The sequence below is a fragment of the Schistocerca piceifrons genome, chromosome X (assembly GCF_021461385.2).
Source record: "Schistocerca piceifrons isolate TAMUIC-IGC-003096 chromosome X, iqSchPice1.1, whole genome shotgun sequence".
NCBI classification, from domain to species: Eukaryota; Metazoa; Arthropoda; class Insecta; order Orthoptera; family Acrididae; genus Schistocerca; species Schistocerca piceifrons.
The window spans coordinates 758,798,460-758,820,919 of record NC_060149.1 but is presented as its reverse complement, the minus strand read 5'-3'; the positions used below and the strand labels follow the sequence as shown (position 1 = coordinate 758,820,919).

Here is a 22,460-nt window from a genome sequence, read left to right as displayed (position 1 = left end):
GTAAGCTAAAATACTAAGTCCTTTGTCAGATGTAGACAATCTCTCTCTCTCTCTCTCTCTCTCTCTCTCTCTCTCTCTCTCTCTCTCTCCTCCCCGCCCCGCCCCCACCCCTCCATATACACACTATGGCCCAATGTCTCCACTGTTTAAAAATACACACATTTAGACTGTATCTCTTAATACATGGTGTTCTGCATTTATTGTAGCACCACAAAAGGCAGAGATGACAAAAAGGGGGGGAAATGAAATGGCAAAACTTAATTGCGTGCTGGTTCACAGCCACCATAAGAGGCTCATACCAATTGATAAGACCCAATGATTTAACAGGATATTTAAGGTACCTAGATTAAAAGACAGCCAAGTCCATTTCTTTTGAACATGGACTTCCAAGCAGCATTAAAACTTCCATAAAATGTGTACACGTTATTAAGTAAAACGCAATAATATCCTTCAAAATCAATGACGAGTCTATTCAAAAATAACGTCAAAATTGCATTTCAATGCAAAACGCCCAGCTTCAGAGACAATTGCTTCAAAAACTAGTCAACTAACTGTAAAGTTCTTACAAGTCCGTTATATAGGAGACCATGTTCATATAAGCAGACACCTGACTGCACATTAGCATGGAAGACAGTGTTGTTCGGAAGTGGATTTTCTTTAGTTTTGAGTCTAAATATCCTGATATCTGTGACCTGATTTTATATAGGTTACAAACAAATATTCTGTTATGGAATATCATTCATATAAGTGATAAAAACATTCTCTTCCCTGGAAACGGGAGGGGGGCAGGCAATAGTGTATAGAACACTTGTGAGACCCATTATTGAGTACTGCTAGAGTGTTTGGGATCCACATCAGGATGGATTAGAGGAAGACATCAAAGCAATTCAAAAGCGTGTCGGTAGATTTGTTACCAGTAGGTTCAATCAACATGAAAGTATTGCAGAGATACTTCGTGAACCCACATGGTAATCCCCGGAGGAAAGCTGGCATTCTTTTCCCGAAACACTACTGAGAGAACTTAGAGAATCAGCATCTGCAGCCAACTGCAGAACAATTCTACTGCCACCAACATAGCATCACATATGGACTGCACAGACAATGTAAAAGAAATTAGGACTCGTATGGTAGCATATGAACAGTCATTTTCCCCTCACTCTGTTTGCAAGTGGAACAGGAAAGAAAATGACTAACATTCGTACAAGTTACCCTCTGTCGGGCACCATTAGGTGGCCTGCAGAGTATGTATGTAGATGCAGAACAGAGGAGGTTGCAAGGTATTATGTTATTTCTTTCTCAGTACAGGAAATTTTAATGACCAACATAATTTTTTAAATTTTCGTTTCTTCTAAAAATACCACGCAATGCCTGCTCCTAGCAGCTGACTATCTGAGCAATTTAGACAGAAGTCTGGCACTGAACATAATGTCCTGGCTTTGAAGGTGTCTTTCCTGTGGTGTTACCACACTATTGGCATTTGTAGCACCACATTAGATTGGGTACCTAAAGTTTTACTTTTAGTATAATAAATAAAACCTTGATGAGTTCTAGGATAGCCAACTGAATGTTACGGTGAAGGCAACAGTTCTCTACAGTTCACCATTCACTTACATCATCAAATTCCTCTCTTCTGTTATGCTTCCGATTCCCCACTACTTTTTCAGTTCAGCAGTGTCAATGTCCATGACGTCCCTACAACTTACAAGGCCTTATGGTAGCTGAGGGTATCGTGTTTTTCTACTCCACAACAAAGACATTCTGACAAGATTGTGCCTTTCAACAATGATCAAAGTTCAATTTCCTGGTGCAGTTCCAGAGGGTTTTGGTGACTGCTAATGACCCACCCGTAACATGGAGATATTTCTTTCGTCTTAGTTGGGATCCACATGCATTCCCACAAACAGCTTGGGTTCTGTACAGTCCACCCAGATAGAGGGCACTGACTGTCTATGTAGGTGTTATAAAACTACGGTGTGGCAGGTTTACCTGAGGTTACCACTAACGACCATTTCGCCTCAATGGTCATCCATCCTATCAGCACACATCTATAAGGTCTTTTCTTCTTCTTCTTCTTCTTCTCCTTCTTTTTTTTAGAGAGAGGGAGGACATCATGTTTCAATTGTCATAGCCATGTAGTGTACCAATTAAGTAAACCTGGCACAAATAATGCTGGGCAAGCCAGTAATCAACAGACTGCACAAAGAGTGGCCTAGTTGGTTGGTTTAAAAGAGTGAGGAAGGGACCAAACTATGAGGTCATCGGTCCACTGTTCCAAAGGAAACAATGCCACAAGGGTGAGAGTAAGACAATGGGACAAGACCAAACAGAATGAAAGGAAAAATGACAACGACTGAAGGTCAACACACTTAAATGGACAAAAGGGGGCAAGAAAACCACAAAGACGCAAAAAACAGGTAGAAGATCTTAAATCAAAAAAGCACGTTACCATGGCTGGCTGGCAATGAGGATAAAAAGGAAAAGCCAGCCACTCTGCAACACATTAAAACCCCCACCCTGAAGGCACGAGGGTGGAGGACACACAGGAATGAAGGACATGTGCTAAAACTTGGAGAAAATGATAAAACACACCCTCAAGAATAAAATGTAAAACTAAAGCTGCTGTTGAGGCATTATTGCCCAACACTGAAGGTAGGGTGCTGGGAAGGTTAAAAGTCCGCTGCAGAGCGGCGGAAAGTGAGCAGTCCGGCAAGAGAAAGACGACTGTCATTCGTGAGCCACAGTGACACTGAGGTGGGTCATCGCGAAGGAGGAGGTAACCATGAGACAGCCACGTATGGCCAATGCGGAGCCGACAGAGAAACACAGAGTCCCTGTGAGAGGCACGCACAGAGGTCTTCCACACATTCGTAGTTTCCTCAAGGGCACGCAGCTTGCTGTGCATACTGAGGTTATGCCATTCTGTCTCCCAAAGCCACAAAACCTTGCGGCGTAATACTGAGCTCAGGTCAGTTTCAGAGAAGCCGATCTCCATAAGCGGTTTCTGCATAGCCCGTTTAGCCAACCTGTCGGCAAATTCATTGCCTGGGATTCCTACTTTACCTGGGGTCCGGACAAACACCACTGAATGACTGGACCATTCCAGGGCATAGACGGACTCCTGGATGGTCGCTACCAAAGGATGATGAGGGTAGCACTGGTCAGTAGCTTGTAGGCTGCTCAAGGAATCAGTACACAGGATAAACGACTCACTTGGGCATGAGTGGATGTGCTCAAGAGCACGAGATATGGCCGCCAGCTCTGCAGTGAAAACACTGCAGCCATCACGCAAGGAATGCTGCTCTATATGTCCTCCGTGACCATAGGCAAAGCCAACATGACCATTAGCCATCGAACCATCGGTGTAAACCACTTCGTGGCCCCGGTACGTGACGAGAATCGAAGCTGCAGCCTAGATGTACACGACTGAGGTGTTCGTGAATGAACCTCAAGTGTGGGTGGTGAAGGCAACAACTGAAGTTCAGACAGAAGGGTTTGAACACGAACTGCAAGTGTAAGCCCTGACCTGGGCCGCCGATGCAGGAGATGAACCGCCACGGGCAGGAAAATGAGACCGAAATTCAGATGCGCAAGAGAACTACAAACGTATGCAATGTAACTGGAGAGCAACTGTACACGCCTAACCTGCAAAGGAGGGACTCCGGCCTCCACCAGGACACTATTCACCAGACTCATCCTAACAGCGTCTGTCACTAGGCAAACGCCACAGTGGTGCACTGGGTCGAGCAAAAGCAATGCTGAGGGTGCAGCCGAACCATAAACCAGACTCCCATACTCAAGGCGGGATTGAACAAGGGCTCTGTAGAGCGATCTGCACCCCAATTGGCGTTGCTCAGGCAGCGAAGGGCATTGAGGTGCTGCCAGCATTTCTGCTTAAGGTGACTGAGGTGAGAAAGCCAAGTCAATCGGGCGTCAAAAAACAGTTCTAAGAATCGATATGTCTCCACTACAGTGAGTGGATCGACATTAAGGTGAAGTTCTGGTTCCAGATGAACAATAAAACACCAACAGAAGTGCATTATACACGACTTTGCGGGCGAAAACTGGAAACCGTGGGCTAGAGCCCATGACTGCGCCTTGTGGATGGCGCCCTGTAGGCACCACTCAGCAACACCAATACTGGTGGAACAGTGTGAAATTCAGAAGTCGTCTGCATACAGAGACAGTGGGACGGATGGCCCTACAGCTGCTGCTACACCATTAATGGCCACTAAAAATAGAGATACACTCAATACGAAGCCCTGCAGGACCCCTCTCTCCTGGAAATGGGCCGAACTATGGGAGGCATCAACTTAGACACGGAAAGTATTAAGTGACAGGAAATTTTGGATAAAAAAAACAGGAGTGGGCCTCTGAGACCACACTTGTATAATGTGGCAAGGATATGATGTTGCCAGGTGGTGTCATATGCTTTTTGTAAATCAAACAAGACGGCACCTAGGTGTTGCCATCTGGAAAAGGCTGTTCAGATGGCAGACTCTTGGGACACAAGATTATCAGTGTTAGAGCAACCCTGGCGGAAGCCGCCCTGGCATGGAGTCAGTGGACCACGTGACTCCAGGAGCCAACACAACCACAGACACACCATACACTCCAGGAGCTTACAAAGAACATTGGTGAGGCTGATGGTCCGATAGCTATCCACTTCAAGTGGGTTTTTACCGAGTTTAAGCATCGGAATGATGGTGCTCTCCCATCGCTGGGATGGAAAGACGAGACGCAACTGATCCGATTGAAGATGACAAGGAGATGTCACTTGTAGTCAGATGAGAGATGTTTAATCATCTGACCATGGATCTGATCTGGCCCAGGAGCTGTGTCAGGGCAATGTGCAAGGGCACTGAGGAGCTCCCACTATGTAAATGGGGCGTTATAGGGTTCACTGTGGGGTGTAGCGAACGAGAGGGCTTTCCTTTCCATCCACCATTTCAGGGTGCAAAAGGGGGGGGGGGGGGGGGGTTAGATCGCCGAAGCAGAGCCTCAAGCATAGTGCTCAGCAATCGCGTTAGCGCCGGTTGACAACACACCATTGATGTTAATGCCAGGGACACCTGTTGGGATCTGGTACAAAAAAGACGTCTGATCTTCGTCCAGACTTGGGAAAGTGACGTACGGCATCCAATGGATGAGACTTATCTCTCCCAACACTCCTCCATCCATAATTTGATAATCTGGCGAACGCCGACAAGGAGCCGCTTAAAGGCTATGAGGTGATCCAGGGAAGGGTGCCACTTATGCTGCTGTAGAGCTCGCTGATGCTCCTTAATTGCCTCAGTGACTTCTGTCAACCACCAAGGGGGCATCTAAAAGAGCGAGGGATTGCGTTTTCCTCTGCATTAACGACTGTTGTAGTCACCTGCTCAACCATCACACCCATGTTACCCTGTGGGGGAGAGTCAATGGTGCCCGCAGAGGTGAAAGTTTCCCAGTCCACCTTATTTAAAAACCCATCTCGATAAGTGACCGTTGGCCTGATGCCAGGGCAGTGACAGGAAGATGGGGAAGTGGTCACAACTGCACAGGTCGTCATGTGCTCTCCAGTGGATATATGGGAGACGTCCTGGGCTGCAAATGGATAAATCAATGGCTGAGTAACTACCATGAGCCACAATAAAATGTGTGGTGGCCCCAGTATTTACGAGGAAGAGGTCGAACTGAGACAGTAAAGCTTCGACATCACTGCCTTGGCCACTAAGTACGGTGCCACCCCACAAGGGGTTATGGGTGTTAAAATATCCAAAAAGTAGGAAAGGTTTAGGGAGTTGATTAATCAGTGCAGCTAATACATTCAGGGGTATTGCACCATCTGGAGGAAGATATACATTGCAGACAGTTATTTCCTGTGTCGCCCTTATGCTGATGGCCACTGCTTCAAGAGGGGTTTGAAGGGGCACTGTTACACTACAGACTGAGTTTAGGACATAAATGCAAACTCCAGCTGACACACTATTATAGTTGCTACAGTTCCTTTAATATCCCTTATAGCCATGGAGGGATGGGATCCGCACTGCCGGGAACCAGGTTTCCTGAAGTGAAATGCAGATAGCAGGTGTCAAACTTAACAGTTGCCGTAGCTCAGCCAGGCGGTGGAAAAAGTCACCGTGATTCCACTGAAGGATGACATCATGAGACTGGGAAATCAGTACCCAGAACAATCACCTCTGGCTGTTATAACGGCCTTGATATGCCTGGGCATTAAGTCAAACAGAGCTTGGATGGCATGTACAGGTACAGCTGCCAATGCAGCTTCAACACAATACCACAGTTCATCAAGAGTAGTGACTGGTGTATTGTGACGAGCCAGTTGCTTGGCCACCATTGACCAGACGTTTTCAATTGATGAGAGATCTGGAGAATGTGCTGGCCAGGGCAGCAGTCGAACATTTTCTGTATCCAGAAAGGCCTGTACAGGACCTGCAACATGCGGTTGTGCATTATACTGCTGAAATGTAGGGTTTTGCAGGGATCGAATGAAGGGTAGAGCCACGGGTCGTAAAACATCTGAGATGTAACATCCACTGTTCAAAGTGCCGTCAATGCGAACAAGGTGTGACCGAGACGTGTAACCAATGGCAGCCCGTACCATCACGCCGGGTGATACGCCAGTATGGTGATGACGAATACACGCTTCCAATGTGCTTTCAGTGTGATGTCGCCAAACACGGATGCGACCATCATGATGCTGTAAACAGATCCTGAATTCATTCGATAAAATGATGTTTTGCGATTCGTGCACCAAGGTTTGTCGTTGAGTACACATTCGCAGGCGCTCCAGTCTGTGATGCAGCGTCAAGGATAACAGCAGTCATGGTCTCCGAGCTGATAGTCCATGCTGCTGCAAACGTCGTCGAACTGTTTATGCAGATGGTTGTTGTCTTGCTAACGTCCCCATCCGTTGACTCAGGGATCGAGACATGGCTGCATGATCCGTTACTGCCATGCGGATAAGATGCCTGTCTTCTCGATTGCTAGTGATACGAGGCCACTGGGATCCAGCACGGCGTTCCGTATTACACTCCTGAACCCACCGATTCCATATTCTGCTAACAGTCATTGGATCTTGACCAACGCGAGCAGCAATGTAGTAATATGCTAAACTGCAAGTGCGATAGGCTACAATCCGACCTTTATCAAAGTCGGAAAAGTGATGGTACGCATTTCTCCTCCTTACACGAGGCATCACAACAACGTTTCACCAGGCAACGCCGGTCTACTGCTGTTTGTGAATGAGAAATTGGTTGGAAACTTTCCTCATGTCAGCACGTTGTAGGTGTCACCACCGGCGCCAACCTTGTGTGAATGCTCTGAAAAGCATATCATTTGCGTATCACAGCACCTTCTTCCTGTCAGTTGAATTTCGGGTCTGTAGCACGTCATCTTCGTGGTGTAGCAATTTTTATGGCCAGTACTGTAGGTCCTCAGCAGATGCGAGCATCTCCACCTCATCCCCAGATGCAGACCTTGTAGGTAGCGGTGGTGTGGGTGCCACCACAATTTCCTTGGTCATAGAGGTCTTCTTTTTGGACTTTCCTCTCTGCTCCTTGGGTCTCTCTGGCTGAGAGGGTTTCACTAATTCAGTCTCCGGGACTCAGGATGATTGTGAAACCCTACAACCAGCTACTTTTGGGCACTTTGGCCACTGGCAGCATCATCTTTCCCACTAGCAGAAAGCTGGGAAGAAAGTGACCCAAGGGATCCCTTCCTGGCGAGAGGAGCTGAAGAAGACTTACACTTCTCCAGCTGAGAAGTGGGGCTGGTGTCCCCGATGGTTGGTGGGGCAGTGCTCCCGAGGTAGGCGATGCGGGAGCAACAGGTGGGAATTCAAGACTGACCCAGAAGGCATTTTGGACAAGCCCTCCACCTCCCTAAACTTGTCCTGTAAATGCTCTACAAAAAACTGTGACTTCATCGAAACAAAGGAGTCCCCATCAGCTCTCTTACGTACGAGGTACCAGGGTGAATAAGGTTCGCTGCCATCCTTAGCCTGGCGTTCCCCCATGGTGTGGCCTGGGAGGGGAATGATTTAGGGTCAGAATTTCTTGCATTGTACTGAGACGTGGAACTCTTAGAGACTGCTGGTGGCTGATCACCGCCAAGTGATGATGTGGTACACTTCATTGCGCATCATCTGCCCCGATGCCACCCACTCTGACCAGGGGCCCTCCCCACGGGCGCCACCCAGCCACAGCAAAGGCCACCTGGCACGATGGCCATTGCCGGGAGTCCTGATGCCCCAGAGTGACAGGCATATCCTTGGCATATGTTGGGAGTTAACAGCGCAGGCATCAGCAGAGCCATCCCCATTTTGCCAGGGGGCTACAACCAACAGGGTACATGGTGGCCCCACCACAACGGACTGGCTGCCATGCTGGATATGAGGTGCAAAATAAGTCCATGGTCATCGTTGGTGCAGAAAGCGACACTGCACAGTGCATGGTGGAAAACACATTCAGGAAGGTTCCTTGCCCAAGAGATGGAGGATGAGCTGGACTGCAATGCAACGGCGAGGAAGTGGGCTAAAGATCTCTATAGACAATGGACAGGATAAACCATGTAAGGCGCCCTTCCCCAATTCGCTCACTCTTTGGGAAAATTTTCAAAAATGGAGGTCAAACCCTACAGGGGACCACCCCATAGAGGCCGAAACGTATGAGACTCGTTTTTGTCACCTCTTAGGACAGACAGGAATACCTCGGGCCTATTGTAATCCCTGGACCCGCAGGGGGGAGTGTGTGTAGTGATCGGCCGCACACGGTAGGTCGATTAGATCGCTAACTATCACTAGTAGCTGTTGTAACGTTCATACTGTAAGCAAAGACACATTTTTATCATAGCAGTTCATCAACACATTTCTTTATTCGTTTGAATTTTGTAAATGATAGAATGACAACGGAATAAGAGAGATAATAATTGGAAGTGTAAAACTATGTGAAATGGTGTGATTTACATTTAATATTTTAAAAATTACATTCAAATCCTCTGCTTGTAACTTCTTGTTATGCATATTAGAGTGCACAGGTAAAGGTGGCTGTCAGCAACAAATAAGACAAAGTAGATGAGTGTAGGCTTTCACAGAACACGAACGGGGGAAACTGGAGCACACTTCAGATTTGCATGTTCAAGATGATACATGTAAATAAAGTACAGCTATTAAAAAATGGAAAATGAGACTAAAATCATAAAATATGGATTTATGTGAGGATTAATGGTGTGAGTGGTCACGAAAACAAATCTGTTATACAATAGAGAGACTTTCATTGACAAAGAAACCATGTGATCACAAGGTGTGTAAAGATACTACTAAAGTGCACTGCTATAAATTAACATTATATGCAGCAAGACTATTTTCTAATACTCTTAATATGCTCCTTGTTATTATTATGTATAAAACATTAACTCCAGCAGCTTACTCATGCAGAAATAATATATGAAAAGGAAGATTTGTTACATATATTAAGACAGAACACAAGTTCAAAAACATTAAGGCAAGTAGTTTTTGAAGTGATCAGCATACAGAGAAGTGTATCTGTGAATTATATAGATACCCACAAGGAAATTTTAAACTATTTATAAGGGATCTGGATTCCTTACTGTGCTATCTGTCAGGCAGCAGCAAGCAGTTAATGGTCTGTGGTGACTTCAATGCACATTTTCTAAAGGATCCTGATAGGAAAAATAGGGAACTTTATTTGGATCACACAATTTGATTCCAGTAATTAACTTTCCAACACAGATGGATAAGGACTGTAGGACCCTAATTGGTTTTAAAGCTCAAAGCCAGAAAAATACCGTTTACCCAGTAACAAATGCTCTCTCTGAACATGATGCACTGTTTGTTAGGATAAATTACCTAGTGCCTTACAGTATGGATACACTTAAGTGGAAATCAGAATAATTAATGCCTCCACAACAGATGTTTTTAAGAACAGCTTACAAGAGATAACCTGAGATGAAATTTATGCTGAACCAAATGCTAAATTAAATTTTATCTATTCCATGATAAATTCATTTAATTATTTGAAAATACCTTTCCATATATGCTAATTAGAAAGAATATTAAATGGCCATATGAAAACCATGGATCACTACAGCGATTAAAATATCATCTTCAAGGAAAAGGAAAATGTACCTATTAGCAAGAACAAGTATCGATCCAGCTGTAGTTGCACACAACAAAACTACTCAAAATTACTAAGAAAAATTATTAAAAATTCAAGAAACCTTCACATCACGTCAGAAATCAGTAATTCTGACAACAGACTTGGGGCTTTATGGAATGCAGTGAAACGAGAGACAGGACAATGAGGCACAGGATATCACCACTACTGAACTAAATGGCAGTGATGTAATGATGAGTCACGGGTAGTAAGTACATTTAATAACTGGTAGAAAGTATAGGGACAAACAGTTAAAGGGGAAAATCACAGCAGTGTGTTGAAACTCTCATAAAATTCAATCGTATGAATGTATTACCAACTTCTCCTTCTGAAATTCAGAAAATTATCCATACTCTTGAAAATAAAAGCTCATCTGGTTTAGATAGTGTTTCCAATACAATATTATAAAGTTTTGTTCCAATATAAAAAGCATGGTCTTATCTGAAATATGTGATGTATCACTAACATAACTCATTTTTCCAAAGAGGCTGAAATATTCTGTTATCAAACCTCTCTTTAAGAAAGGTGATAAAAAGAGATGTCAGTTCAGTAACTACTGACCAGCTTCACTGCTGACACCATTTTCCAAAATGTTTGAGAAAGTGATGTATTCTAGAATATTATCTCACCTTAGCAGCACTGATATCCTCAACGAACCACAGTTTGGGTTTCAGAAGAGTTGCTCTACTGAGAATGCCATTTACATATTCCCTTGCCAAATTTTACGAGCACTAAATAATAAAATAGCGCCATCTGGTATTTTCTGCAACTTATCTAAGGCATCTGATTATGTGAATCGCAGTATTCTCTTAGATAAATTGAAGTTTGTTGGGATTGATGGTATAACCAACCAATCAATGCCATAGCTACACAAAAGACTGCAGAATGTTGTACTTAGTAAGTCTAGCAATATATTCCAGGGATTTAATTTTGGAACTCTTAAAACAGCTTAGTTCAGCTGCATTTGCACTTAGAATCATTGTAAACCTTGGGGAGACAAATCAGTACGGTGACATATTTTGCATACTTTAATTCAATAATGTCATATGGAATAATGTCCTAGGGTAACTCATCTTTCTTTTGTAAGTCTTCGTTGCTCAAAAATGTGGGCCCAGAATATTATGTAATGTTCACTCATGATCATCTTGAAGACATTTGTTTAATTCTAGCAATACCAACACATTTTTCCCGACAGTTGCCCTAAAAAAAATTTTTTAAACAGAAATATTCATTATTTGTTCTTTACTTGCATCAACAACATACTTTTTAAATACATACTAATATGTAAGTAGGGTCCAGAACCTAAAAATATCTTTTACCAAACTCTTAGTAATATCAACGCACTTTCAGTAATGTGGGCTATCAATGAGTGCTACTTTAAGCCCGCCATAAAAATAATTTAAGAAATGGAAATTTCATCAAGATTTTTATTTACAACATACTACTTAAATAGTTACTGATGTGCAAGTATGGACCTAAACCTGAAAATATTTAGTATGACATTCACTGGGAAAGTGACATCTAATCCTAAGATTTAAATTTTTGGGGTAAGTTTAACTGAAAATTTTAAAGCATTTGCAGAATCTGGTAGAAGAATTCATTAAAAATCTATAAATATTTCTTTTTTAATCTTAAAATATAAAGTAACTGACTAGATTACGATATTTTTATAAGGCGGACATTCCACCAGGACATGAGCAAATGTTTGCAAGGGAATGATACTGCCTACGGGTAAATTAAGAGGGATTTGGAAAAAAAGAGAAGCAGCTGTATGAATATCATGAGCTTAGATGGAGAACCAGTACCAAGCAAACGGGGGAAAGCAGAAATGTGGAAGAAATATATAGATGAGCTATACAAGGGAAATTAAGTTGAAGGCAGTATTATAGAAAGGGGAAAAGGAAGTAGATGAAGATGAGATGGGAGCTATGATACTGCAAGAGTAATTTGACCTAGGACCAAAAGATCTATGCCAAAACAAGGCCCCTGAGGTACATTTTTATCAGTAACATCTGCTGATGTCCTTTTGAGAACCAGTCATGACAAAACTACGCACCCTGGTGTGCAAAATATATGAGACAACAGGCAAATACCTTCAAACTTCAAGAAGAATAATTCCAATTCCAAAGGAAGTAGTTGCTGACAGGTGTGACTATTACCAAAATATCAGTATAGTAATTCATGGTTGCAAAATACTGAAATTATTTACAAAAGGGAAAAACTGGTAGAAGCCAACACCAGGAAAGATTAATAGCAATTATAAGGGTTGAAGGGCATGAAAGGGAAGAAGTGATTGAGAAGGGAAAGAGACAGGGCTCTAGCCTATCCTTGGTGTTATTCAACTGGTACAATGAGCAAGCAGTGAAGGAAACCAAAGAAAAACTTAGAAATAGTGTTTACAGGTAATCATGCACAGGGCTCAAGTTTATGTCACACACTGTCCGTTTTGCTATCAAGATGTAATTCCACTGTTTATGCCCTGGTTCCTTCTATCTTTAAATTTATATTTATCAACATTTACTTAGCAAATATTTGGTTACATATCCAGTTATTTTCTGAGCTAATATTTCCCATCATTTCAAAATGGTAAGGATCTGTAACAAGAGTTATGCTATCTTGGTTGATTAAATTGCCTTCCCAGTCTCTCATACATGCTTCTCTTTTCTGGGCACAAGCAACCCATCCTAATGAATTTTTTGTACCAGTGCTAAATGGCCTTCCTTGGTGGCTTCTTACCATACTTGGTTCTAAGCATCCATTGAACAGCTGTAGTACACTCGTTTTTGTCGAACTCCAACACACAGAAAACCTGCCACGTTTGCGACTAGCCCTTACTATCGGCAAATTACCAAACTACATGGTATACATGGAAAAAAACCTACAGGGTTTCTCTTCAAGACGACATGTATGATATCTGTACAATGTTTGGTTCTTACGCAATAAATAATTGAAAGTGTTCCCGGACTTTATGTAACCCTGTATTAAAGCTACACAGTTTTTCTCCATTACATTATCTCACATTATAATACATTTCACCATATAAATGCAACCTTGCATGGGTTCTTGTCTTATGGTTGTACAGTCAATAAGGAACACTACCTGTAAGTTAAGTGCTGTTTGCATGAAGCAGTCCTAAAAAAAACCTGCCAGAACTGTGGCAAAACTACTCGTGGAAATTGCACCACGATAATGCTCCCATTCACATCTCAATGCTTGATCACGATTTTTTGGCAAAAGCCAAAAACGTTACGTCGCCTCAGCCACCATACTCACCAAACATGGCCAAATGCAACTTTTTCCTATACCTGAGGTCGATGAGAACAATGAGAGAACGTTGTTTTGCCACCCCTGATGAGATAAAAACAGAATCACTGGAGGAGCTGAACATCATAACGAAAAGTGAATTTCAGAAGCACTTCCAAGATTGGAAAAAGTGCTGGCGTAAGTGTGCCATATCTGAGGGGGATTACTTTGAAGCGGAAAAGGCTGATGATTATGAATAAACAAAGATTCTTTAGGAAAATAAAAATTTCCATTACTTTTTGATCACAAATCATACATAGGGTAATTATCAACAATATTACAATAACACAGTGTCAAGAAGAGAGACATCTTGTAATAACAGAGACCAATTGAACTCACTGGTGAAATACTTCGGCGAGGAAGTTGGCAAGTATTTCTGTGAACTTGTCCCCTCCGAAGTTTGCTTTATACACATGGCCTTTCACTGTGTACATTCCTGCACAGCACAATACAACTGTAACATCCATTGTAGCTCCCCCCAGGCGATAAACGAGGCACATCCTGCAGGAGGTATGTAATCATTACTCATAAATTATTTATAAATACAAATTATATAATTACAAACAATGTTATACTAAACAACGATTACTCAATTTCTGGATAAAAAAAAACACAAAAAATTAAACCCAGTAATTATTTACAAGAACTGACTAATTTATATATGGGAGTATACAGGTTTGATTCCACATCCTACCATCCAAATTAAGGATTACACAAAATAACAAGAAGAATACATAAATTTTCTCACATGACATCTGTCCTCTAGGTTCTTGAAAGATGCTGTCACCATTAAAACAACATATTTCATTATAATACAGTCCAAGCAGAAACAACTGAGTAACACATGCACATATTTCTGTATGTGGTTTCTTTATTTTATCAGATAAAAAGGAAGAAATATAAAAGTTTAACATTTTGTCAACCCAGAACATTAGGAACAGAACATTAGCTCATGAGGAGATGTGAAGGAAATGGCACTGGAATCAAATTATTATTGCATTTCTCTGGAGTGAGAAGAGGAAATCACAGAAAACTTAAATTAAAATGGCCAGGTGGAGATTTGAACCTCACTCATCTTGAAAGTGAGTCCAGATTTTGGTTTGTTATATCAACTCAATTTGAAAAAATTTAAGAGAATCATTTGATGATTACATTTCAATTATGTCCCTTTTTACAGCTCTCTCTCTCTCTCTCTCTCTCTCTCTCTCTCTCTCTCTCTCTCTCTCTCTCTCTCTCTCTCAATAAAAGTCTGAAGCATCCACATACCTCACCACCATAAACACACTGAACAATGGATGCCCATACAGCACATGGGGATTTGCACCTAAATTATATTAGTATTTTTTCACACATCTATGTAGGTTTAAGATCATTATCAAGATCTATAACATCTACCACAGTCTCTGCAAACACACTTTGGTTTACATAGATAACATAACCAAATATCTGCATTTTACAGTTCTGAAAAATTACACCCTGTTACTGAATTTTCCTTAGCATAAAATGCAAAAGAGACAGAGCCTCAGAATGTAGAACAGCTGTACAGCCGGTACTAGACTGTCTGCGATTCTAAACTGTTACTTCCGGAGCCAACTAAACCAAACAACCAGAAATGAATGAAGTCATCACCAGCCAATGGCACTGCCCGATAACTATGACCTGCTGCCTTTTCAGGGATTGGGATTCTGTTGTATAGGGGGTAATTATAAGGAATGTTACTTACAACCAGTGAGGTGCCAGTATTGTAATTTGGCTGGGAATGACTTCCTATGCATGCGAGTGGTGCCAGCTGTGTGCAGCACAAGACGAAGCAATGGCCACAAAGTGCATCAGTGTTCTGAATAACACTGGGCTATTATCCTTCATAAGGAATAGTGTAGTTTGTTCTTGTAACCGTGCCTGTGTGTATTGTGGTTGATGCTTTCATTAGAGTGGTGTGTTAAGAGTTTGCACAAATGCCAAAAACAGAAACAATGACAATCCAGGAAATGGATGAAGTCTTGGCAAGGCAGTTTGCCGAGCTAAAGGAGATAAATGAAGCTTTGCAAAGAGAGGGAGACATTTAATAGCGAGAATGAGCATAAACAAGTGGATGTAGTGGAAGCAAAAGCTTTGGTTAGTTCACCTATCCCTTCTCTGGATCCTGTCACAGCTAATCTAGCAACTCCTTTTTTGAATAGGGCAACCGAGGATGTCTCAATGTTCAGTGATGACCTGGAAGCTGCCGCTAGGTTGGGCAGTTGGTCAGACAAGACATCCTTGGATGTGTCTAAATTACAGTTGGTTGTGATGCAAGCAGCATACATCAGTACCATCAAGTGCTGGATAAAGCACAGACATTTAAGCAGCTTAAGAAAGCCCACTAACCACGTTATCGCAAGCAGAATATTGCAAGGCTTTTTTTAGAGAACAGCTTAATGGGTTGTCTCAAAAGTGAAGTGAGTTGGTAGAGGCATTCATAGGCAGAATTAGGAAAATCAATGCTAACTTGTACGAGCTTACACAGAAAGTAGAAGCAGACAGAATTACTCCACAAGAAGAGGAGAACAGGAATCAGATGTGTTTTTAAGAGGACTTCCAGCAGACATGTCAAGGAGAGCGACAATGGAAAACCCGAAGGATTTTGCTGCCACCATTATGGCTGCTAAGCAAGTGGAAGAGATCAATATTGTGGCCTGAGGACAAGATAAGGGTTGTGTGTTTCTTTTTCCACACAAAGGTGAAATGCTACAGCTGTGGACATATGGACCATGTTAAAAAGCAATGCAGAAAACTTCAGTGTTACAAATGTGGGTGGGTACTGACCTTCAGATGATGCGTGTTGCAGAGGTACTGGAATGCAATAACAAGATGGACATGTTGCACTATATTGTGCACTGAAGCCTGGTACATGTGAAGGAAATAGATGGGGATTGTATGGTTTTGGAAAGTGTGGATGATTTTAGCTCTGATAAGTTGAGCTTATAGATTGCAAACTTGGAGATCATGGACGAGTATAATCTGGGTAGGTCGTGTGAGGACCTTTGCCACAACCAGACCATCAACACAATTGCATTATGCGAGAAGGTAAAACAATTTGGAGGGAAGAGATAAGTCAACAATGAAAGTCTTGTTAATATGATTTGTCAACCTGTTCAATCCCGGTCAATCATTACCTGCAATACTGGTAACTCGCCATACCATACCAACGGTTAACAATGCTCTAGTGTATAAGAAGCCGTACAGGATACCTAGGCAGCTATAACCTATACTGGAAGAATTTATTGATCAACTGCTGGCTGAGGGCAATACTGAAACAAAGTTACAGTCCATGGGCAGCTACCATTGTAATAGTCCTGAAAAAATCATAGAATGGAACAAAAAAGCACAGATTTTGCTGCATGAGCGGTGATGGACAGACATCCTGTACTAAATATAATGGAGATTAGAGAGAACTTAAGTCAATGTAAATACTTCACAATGTGTATGAGGAGTGGTTATCACTGTTGGAAGTGGTTCTGGAAGGGCGGCCAAAGACCACATTTACTGTCCCTTGGAGTCACTATCAATATTTTAGGCTGCCATTTGGTCTGAAGAATGTGCCAGCTATCTCGGAGGCTATTAGTATCCGATGGAGTGCTCAGAGGATTAAAATCAAGACTGTTTTTTATCTCAACAACATAATTGCATTTTCTAAGGATATGGAAGAGCACATGCAATGGTCAGAGGAATTCTTTAAGAGGCTAAATCCAGCACAGTTAACACTCTGTAATGAGAGAAAGATGTGAATATTGACGCACGCCTAACTTCTGCAGAATGTGTTTTCTTACCACCACAAACTACATAGCAGTTTCAATCATTTTTATGGTTCTGTAATTAATAATGGGAATTCATTGAAGAGTTTGCCGAAATTGCTAAGCTATTGAATCATTTGTTGAAAAAAGGTGCGGAATTTCCATAGTCAACTTTTAGACAGCATTTGAAAAATTGAAGGGAGCATTGACAACAAACCTGGTACTGATATTCCCAAACTATGAGGGACAATTTATTCTGTCATGTTTCACTAGGCATGGCCTCCACCTCAGAAGGTATGGGAAGGGGAAGCTGGCAAAGCTTATAGACGACAGTGTAGTGGGTGTTGGTAGGATCACTCATGGAAAAATTCCTGTAGTAGTTGATGTTGAAGCTGCACCTATTTTAGAGTGAAGACAGCTGATATGTATACCTGCTAAAAGGAAGTCCCTCTAACTAAAGGCTTATATTCAGAGGAAGTCATGTTTCCAAGAAGAGAAGGAATTAGCATATTTCATCAAAATATAAAAGGTATTAGAGATAAAGTTAGTGAACTGCTTACAGATGTGATTCTGGAATTATTGGTATATTGGAGTACCACAAAATAATTTGACAATTCAGGGGCTTCCTTTACCAGGATACAGATTAGCTGGCTGTTTTTCAAGGAGTTCTTTGTGGGGTGGGGAAGTTGCTTCTTGTTGTTGTGGTCTTCAGTCCTGAGACTGGTTTGATGCAGCTCTCCGTGCTACTCTATCCTGTGCAAGCTTCTTCATCTCCCAGTACCTACTGCAACATACATCCTTGTCAATCTGCTTAGTGTATTCATCTCTTGGTCTCCCTCTACGATTTTTACCCTCCACGCTGCCCTCCAATACTAAATTGGTGATCCCTTGATGCCTAAGAACATGTCCTACCAACCGATCCCTTCTTCTAGTCAAGTTGTGCCACAAACTTCTCTTCTCCCCAATCCTATTCAACACCTCCTCATTAGATATGTGATCTACCCATCTAATCATAAGCATTCTTCTGTAGCACCACATTTTGAAAGCTTCTGTTCTCTTCTTGTCCAAACTATCTATCGTCCATGTTTCACTTCCTTACATGGCTACACTCCACACAAATACTTTCAGAAACGACTTCCTGACACTTAAATCTATACTCGATGTTAACAAATTTCTCTTCTTCAGAAATGCTTTCCTTGCCATTGCCAGTCTACATTTCATATCCTCTCTACTTCGACCATCATCAGTTATTTTGCTCCCCACGTTTCCTTCTCTCCCTTTTCCTACTACCGAATTCCAGTCACCCACGACTATTAAATTTTCGTCTCCCTTCACTATCTGAATAATTTCTTTTATTTCGTCATACATTTCTTAAATTTCTTCGTCATCTGCAGAGCTAGCTTGTACTACTGTAGTAGGCATGTATTTTAAATTAACTAAGGCCTTTGATTGTGTAGATCACAAAATACTGCTCCAGAAGTTGGACCATTACGGAATACGGGGAGTAGCTCACAATTGGTTCACCTCTTATTTTAGCAACAGACAGCAAGAGGTTATTATTCACAATGTTGAGAATGGCTGTGATGTGGGGGTCTCAGTGGGGTACAGTCAAGTGGGGGCAGACCCAGGGATCGGTGTTGGTGCCACTCCTGTTCCTTATTTATATAAATGATATGCCCTCTAGTATTATGGGTAACTAAAATATTTCTGTTTCCCGATGACACTAGCTTGGTAGTAAAGGATGTTGTGTCCAACATTGGCTTGGTTTCAAATAGTGCAGTTCATGACCTAAGTTCATGGCTAGTAGAAAATAAACTAACACCAAATCACAGTAAGACTCAGTTTCTACAGTTTCTAACACACAATTCAACAAAACCTGACATTTTAATTTCACAGAGTGGGCATATTTAGTGAAACTGAACAGTTAAAATTTCTAGGTGCTCAGATAGATAGTAAACTGTCGTGGGAAGCCCACATTTAGGATCTTGTTCAAAGACTTAATGCTGCCATTTTTACTATTGGAACAATATCTGAAGTGAGCGATCATTCGACACAAAAATTAGTCTACTTTGCTTATTTTCATTCGCTTGTATCATATGGTGGTATATTTTGGGGTAAGTTCTTGTTGTATTGTAGATTGCATTTACTTAAATTTATGGATAGACTTTTTTTGGGTTCATATACATTTTATTTTTATCTATTATTACTTTTATGTTGTAATTTCATGTACTGGCATGTTCCATGACCTGGGAGATTTTCTCCTCAGTTTGGTCCTATGGAACTTGACATGTAAATAAAATAAATAAAATTAATTTGAATGTTGATTTTTGTGCATCATTATCTGACAGGCCATTACTAAATTTGATCACAATGTGCTTCTCAATTTGAAGACAAGCTATTGAAAACAATACGTATGATCCTGCGACTATTTCCCCACGCTCTAGTTGCAAAGTGTGACATCTTTATCAGATTGGAAGTTTATTAATGTTATTTTTGCTGTAAATTAGTCAAAAATATAATATTGAAATCTTTACCAAATTAATTTGATGTGTATCTTATAAACTGAGATTGACAAAGTCCTAAGTCTGGAAAGTAAAGTCATCTCATCGAACTGAGAGGTGAAGTGAAAACTGGGATTCATTTATCAAGAAAGCAGTGGAGACCCACAAGTGTCCTAAATTTTTTAATGGAGTTGATGGCGTCACCTGAATCCCAACATGGAGGAAAGATCTAGAAAACAATATAAACCCCATACTAATGTGAGTGGCTGATCTGTTTCCTTATCATTGTTGTGGTATTATTGGTAAAGCGAGCATAAGCATGAGCATGAGCAGTACTAAAGAAAGCACGAGAGCTTTAAATCTGACAGATATGTGTTGACTAGAGTTTGTTTACATCTTACAGTTTGTCATACCAAGGTATTAAGGAGACATTTTGGGTACTTGCTTACCTGTTTTGGTGAATTTCAGTAGTTGTTTCTGTTTGAGTGAGTGTATGTTCAGTGAATTCTGGAAGTAGTCAAAGTTACAGGTTTTTAGTTATTCCAAGATAGATACCAGAGACTTTATGCTCATTTCATTAACAATGTATCAAGTTACATCTTCATTTTAATATTTGGTGGCTAAAATCTGCTTCATTTTAAATGATCAAGACTTTTTATTTAAAAAAAAAAATTACACGGACATGATCAAATCTGGTAGAAGTAATATTACTGAATATATTGCTGTGTTAGTCTAGAACAAAATTAGGTAAGTAGAACCCAACAACATACAGATACTAACTTTATATAAATTAATCCATTGAGTAGGAGGAGTTGTCAAACAGAAATTATTTCAGTTGTTTTTAAAACTTTTATTATGTGCCTGCACCCTTAATTTGTAGGTGATGTTTTCAAATATTTTTACAGCTGAGTAAGTTAAGTTGTGAATAGTGGAGGCAATTTTTGTTCCAAGTGTTAGACTTACAAACAATACTACTATTTTTAAATTGTGCCTGATGCCTCACAACAAACTTCATAAGAGAGGTTGTTAGGATGCCTAAATTTTTAAACAATTGCCTTCATGAAGTTTGAGGATGACCACCAGATATCCTTACAGAATATTTCTGTATGATGAATATCTTGGTGGTAAAGGATGTTGTGTGCAACATTGGCTCGGATTCAAATAGTGCAGTTCATGACCTAAGTTTGTGGCTTGTAGAAAATAAACTAACGCTAAATCACAGTAAGACTTAAGTGTTTAGTTTTTAGCACACAATTCAAAAAACCTGATGTTTTAATTGCAAAGAATGGGCATATGATTAGTGAAACTGTAAAGTTCAAATTTCTAGGTGTTCAGATAGATAGTAGACTGTTGTGGAAAAGCCAAGTTCAGGATCTTGTTCAAAGACTTTGTGCTGCACTTTTACTATTCGAATCATATCTGAAGTGAGTGATCATTCGACATGAAAATTAGCCTACTTTGCTTATTTTCATTCGCTTATATCATATGGTATTATATTTTGGGGTAACTCATCCCACTCTAAAACGAAATTTAAGGCTCAGAAAGAGGCAGTTTAGGTAATAAGTGGTGTAGGTTCATGAACCTCTTGTCGAACCCTGTTCACGAGTCTGGGTATTTTGACATTGGCCTCTCAATATATATATTCCTTAAAGTCATTTCTTGTTAACAATATTAGCTTATTCCCAAGAATGAGTAGCTTTCACTCAGTTAATACTTGCCAGAAATCAAACCTGCATTTGGATCAGACTTCCTTAACTGTTGTGCAGAAGGGTGTGCAGTATACTGCTGCATCCATTTTCAATAAGCTACCACAAAAATTCAAAACTCTTTCAAATCGAAACCGAAGAGTTTCCTCATAACTCACTCCTATTCTGTCAAGGAGTTCCTTGAAAAGTTAAGTTGATACTTTTTGTATGGTTGATTGCATTTACTTAAACTTATGGACTGACTGACTTTCGGGTTCATAAACATTTATTTTTATCTGTTATAACTTTTATGTTTTAATTTCATGTACTGACACGTTCCATGACCTTGGAGATTTGCTCCCCAATTTGGTCCTACAGAACCTGACATGTAAATAAATAAATAAACTAAATAGACATGAACAGTCAGGTGATTGAATATATTCCCAGTTAGGATGTAGATGGCAAGGAACACCTGACAGAATATGCATTGATACAGATGAATAAGTAGAACAGAACTATTCAACCACAGAGATGGAAATGTTGGCTGTTATTTATGCTATTACGTATTTCCACTATTATTCGTACACGAAAAAGTTTAAAGTTGTGACAGACCATGCTGTGTTGAAGTGATTGCTGGGACCACAAGAGGCTCGAAGTATGTTAACGTATTGTGCTCTGAAATCAAGTGAATTTAACTATGAAGGCATATACCAATCAGGAAAGAAAAACAGAATTTTGAGAGCCCAAGAAGGAAGATTTGATTTCAAGTATTTAGGGCATAGCTGCAGTCCACAAAGCACTATGGCCTGTTGTGTAGGAATATGAAATACAGCCCCAGTGTGGTGCCAACTGCGCTTGACATGATTAATGACTATCATATGACCTTATACATGGTATTTCATTAAGAATGGTCTATATTCAAGGATATTACAGGAACGATCATTCGAAGCGAAAAAATCTGGTAAAGATGGACTCCAAAATGCATGTCGTAAGAGCTATGAACACCTCATATTCGATACTGTG

General features: G+C 40.9%; 1 protein-coding gene across 2 annotated transcripts in view; it reads right to left on the bottom strand.

Annotated features, from left to right (window-relative positions):
- LOC124721882 (heat shock 70 kDa protein 14-like) overlaps window positions 1–22,460 on the bottom strand; it is a 261,865-nt gene that overhangs the window by 112,919 nt on the left and 126,486 nt on the right. For both annotated transcript variants that reach the window (XM_047247031.1, XM_047247032.1), the window contains exon 5: window positions 13,818–13,979. In XM_047247031.1, coding sequence (XP_047102987.1) covers window positions 13,818–13,979 — 162 coding nt within the window. The remainder of the gene's footprint in view (window positions 1–13,817; window positions 13,980–22,460) is intronic.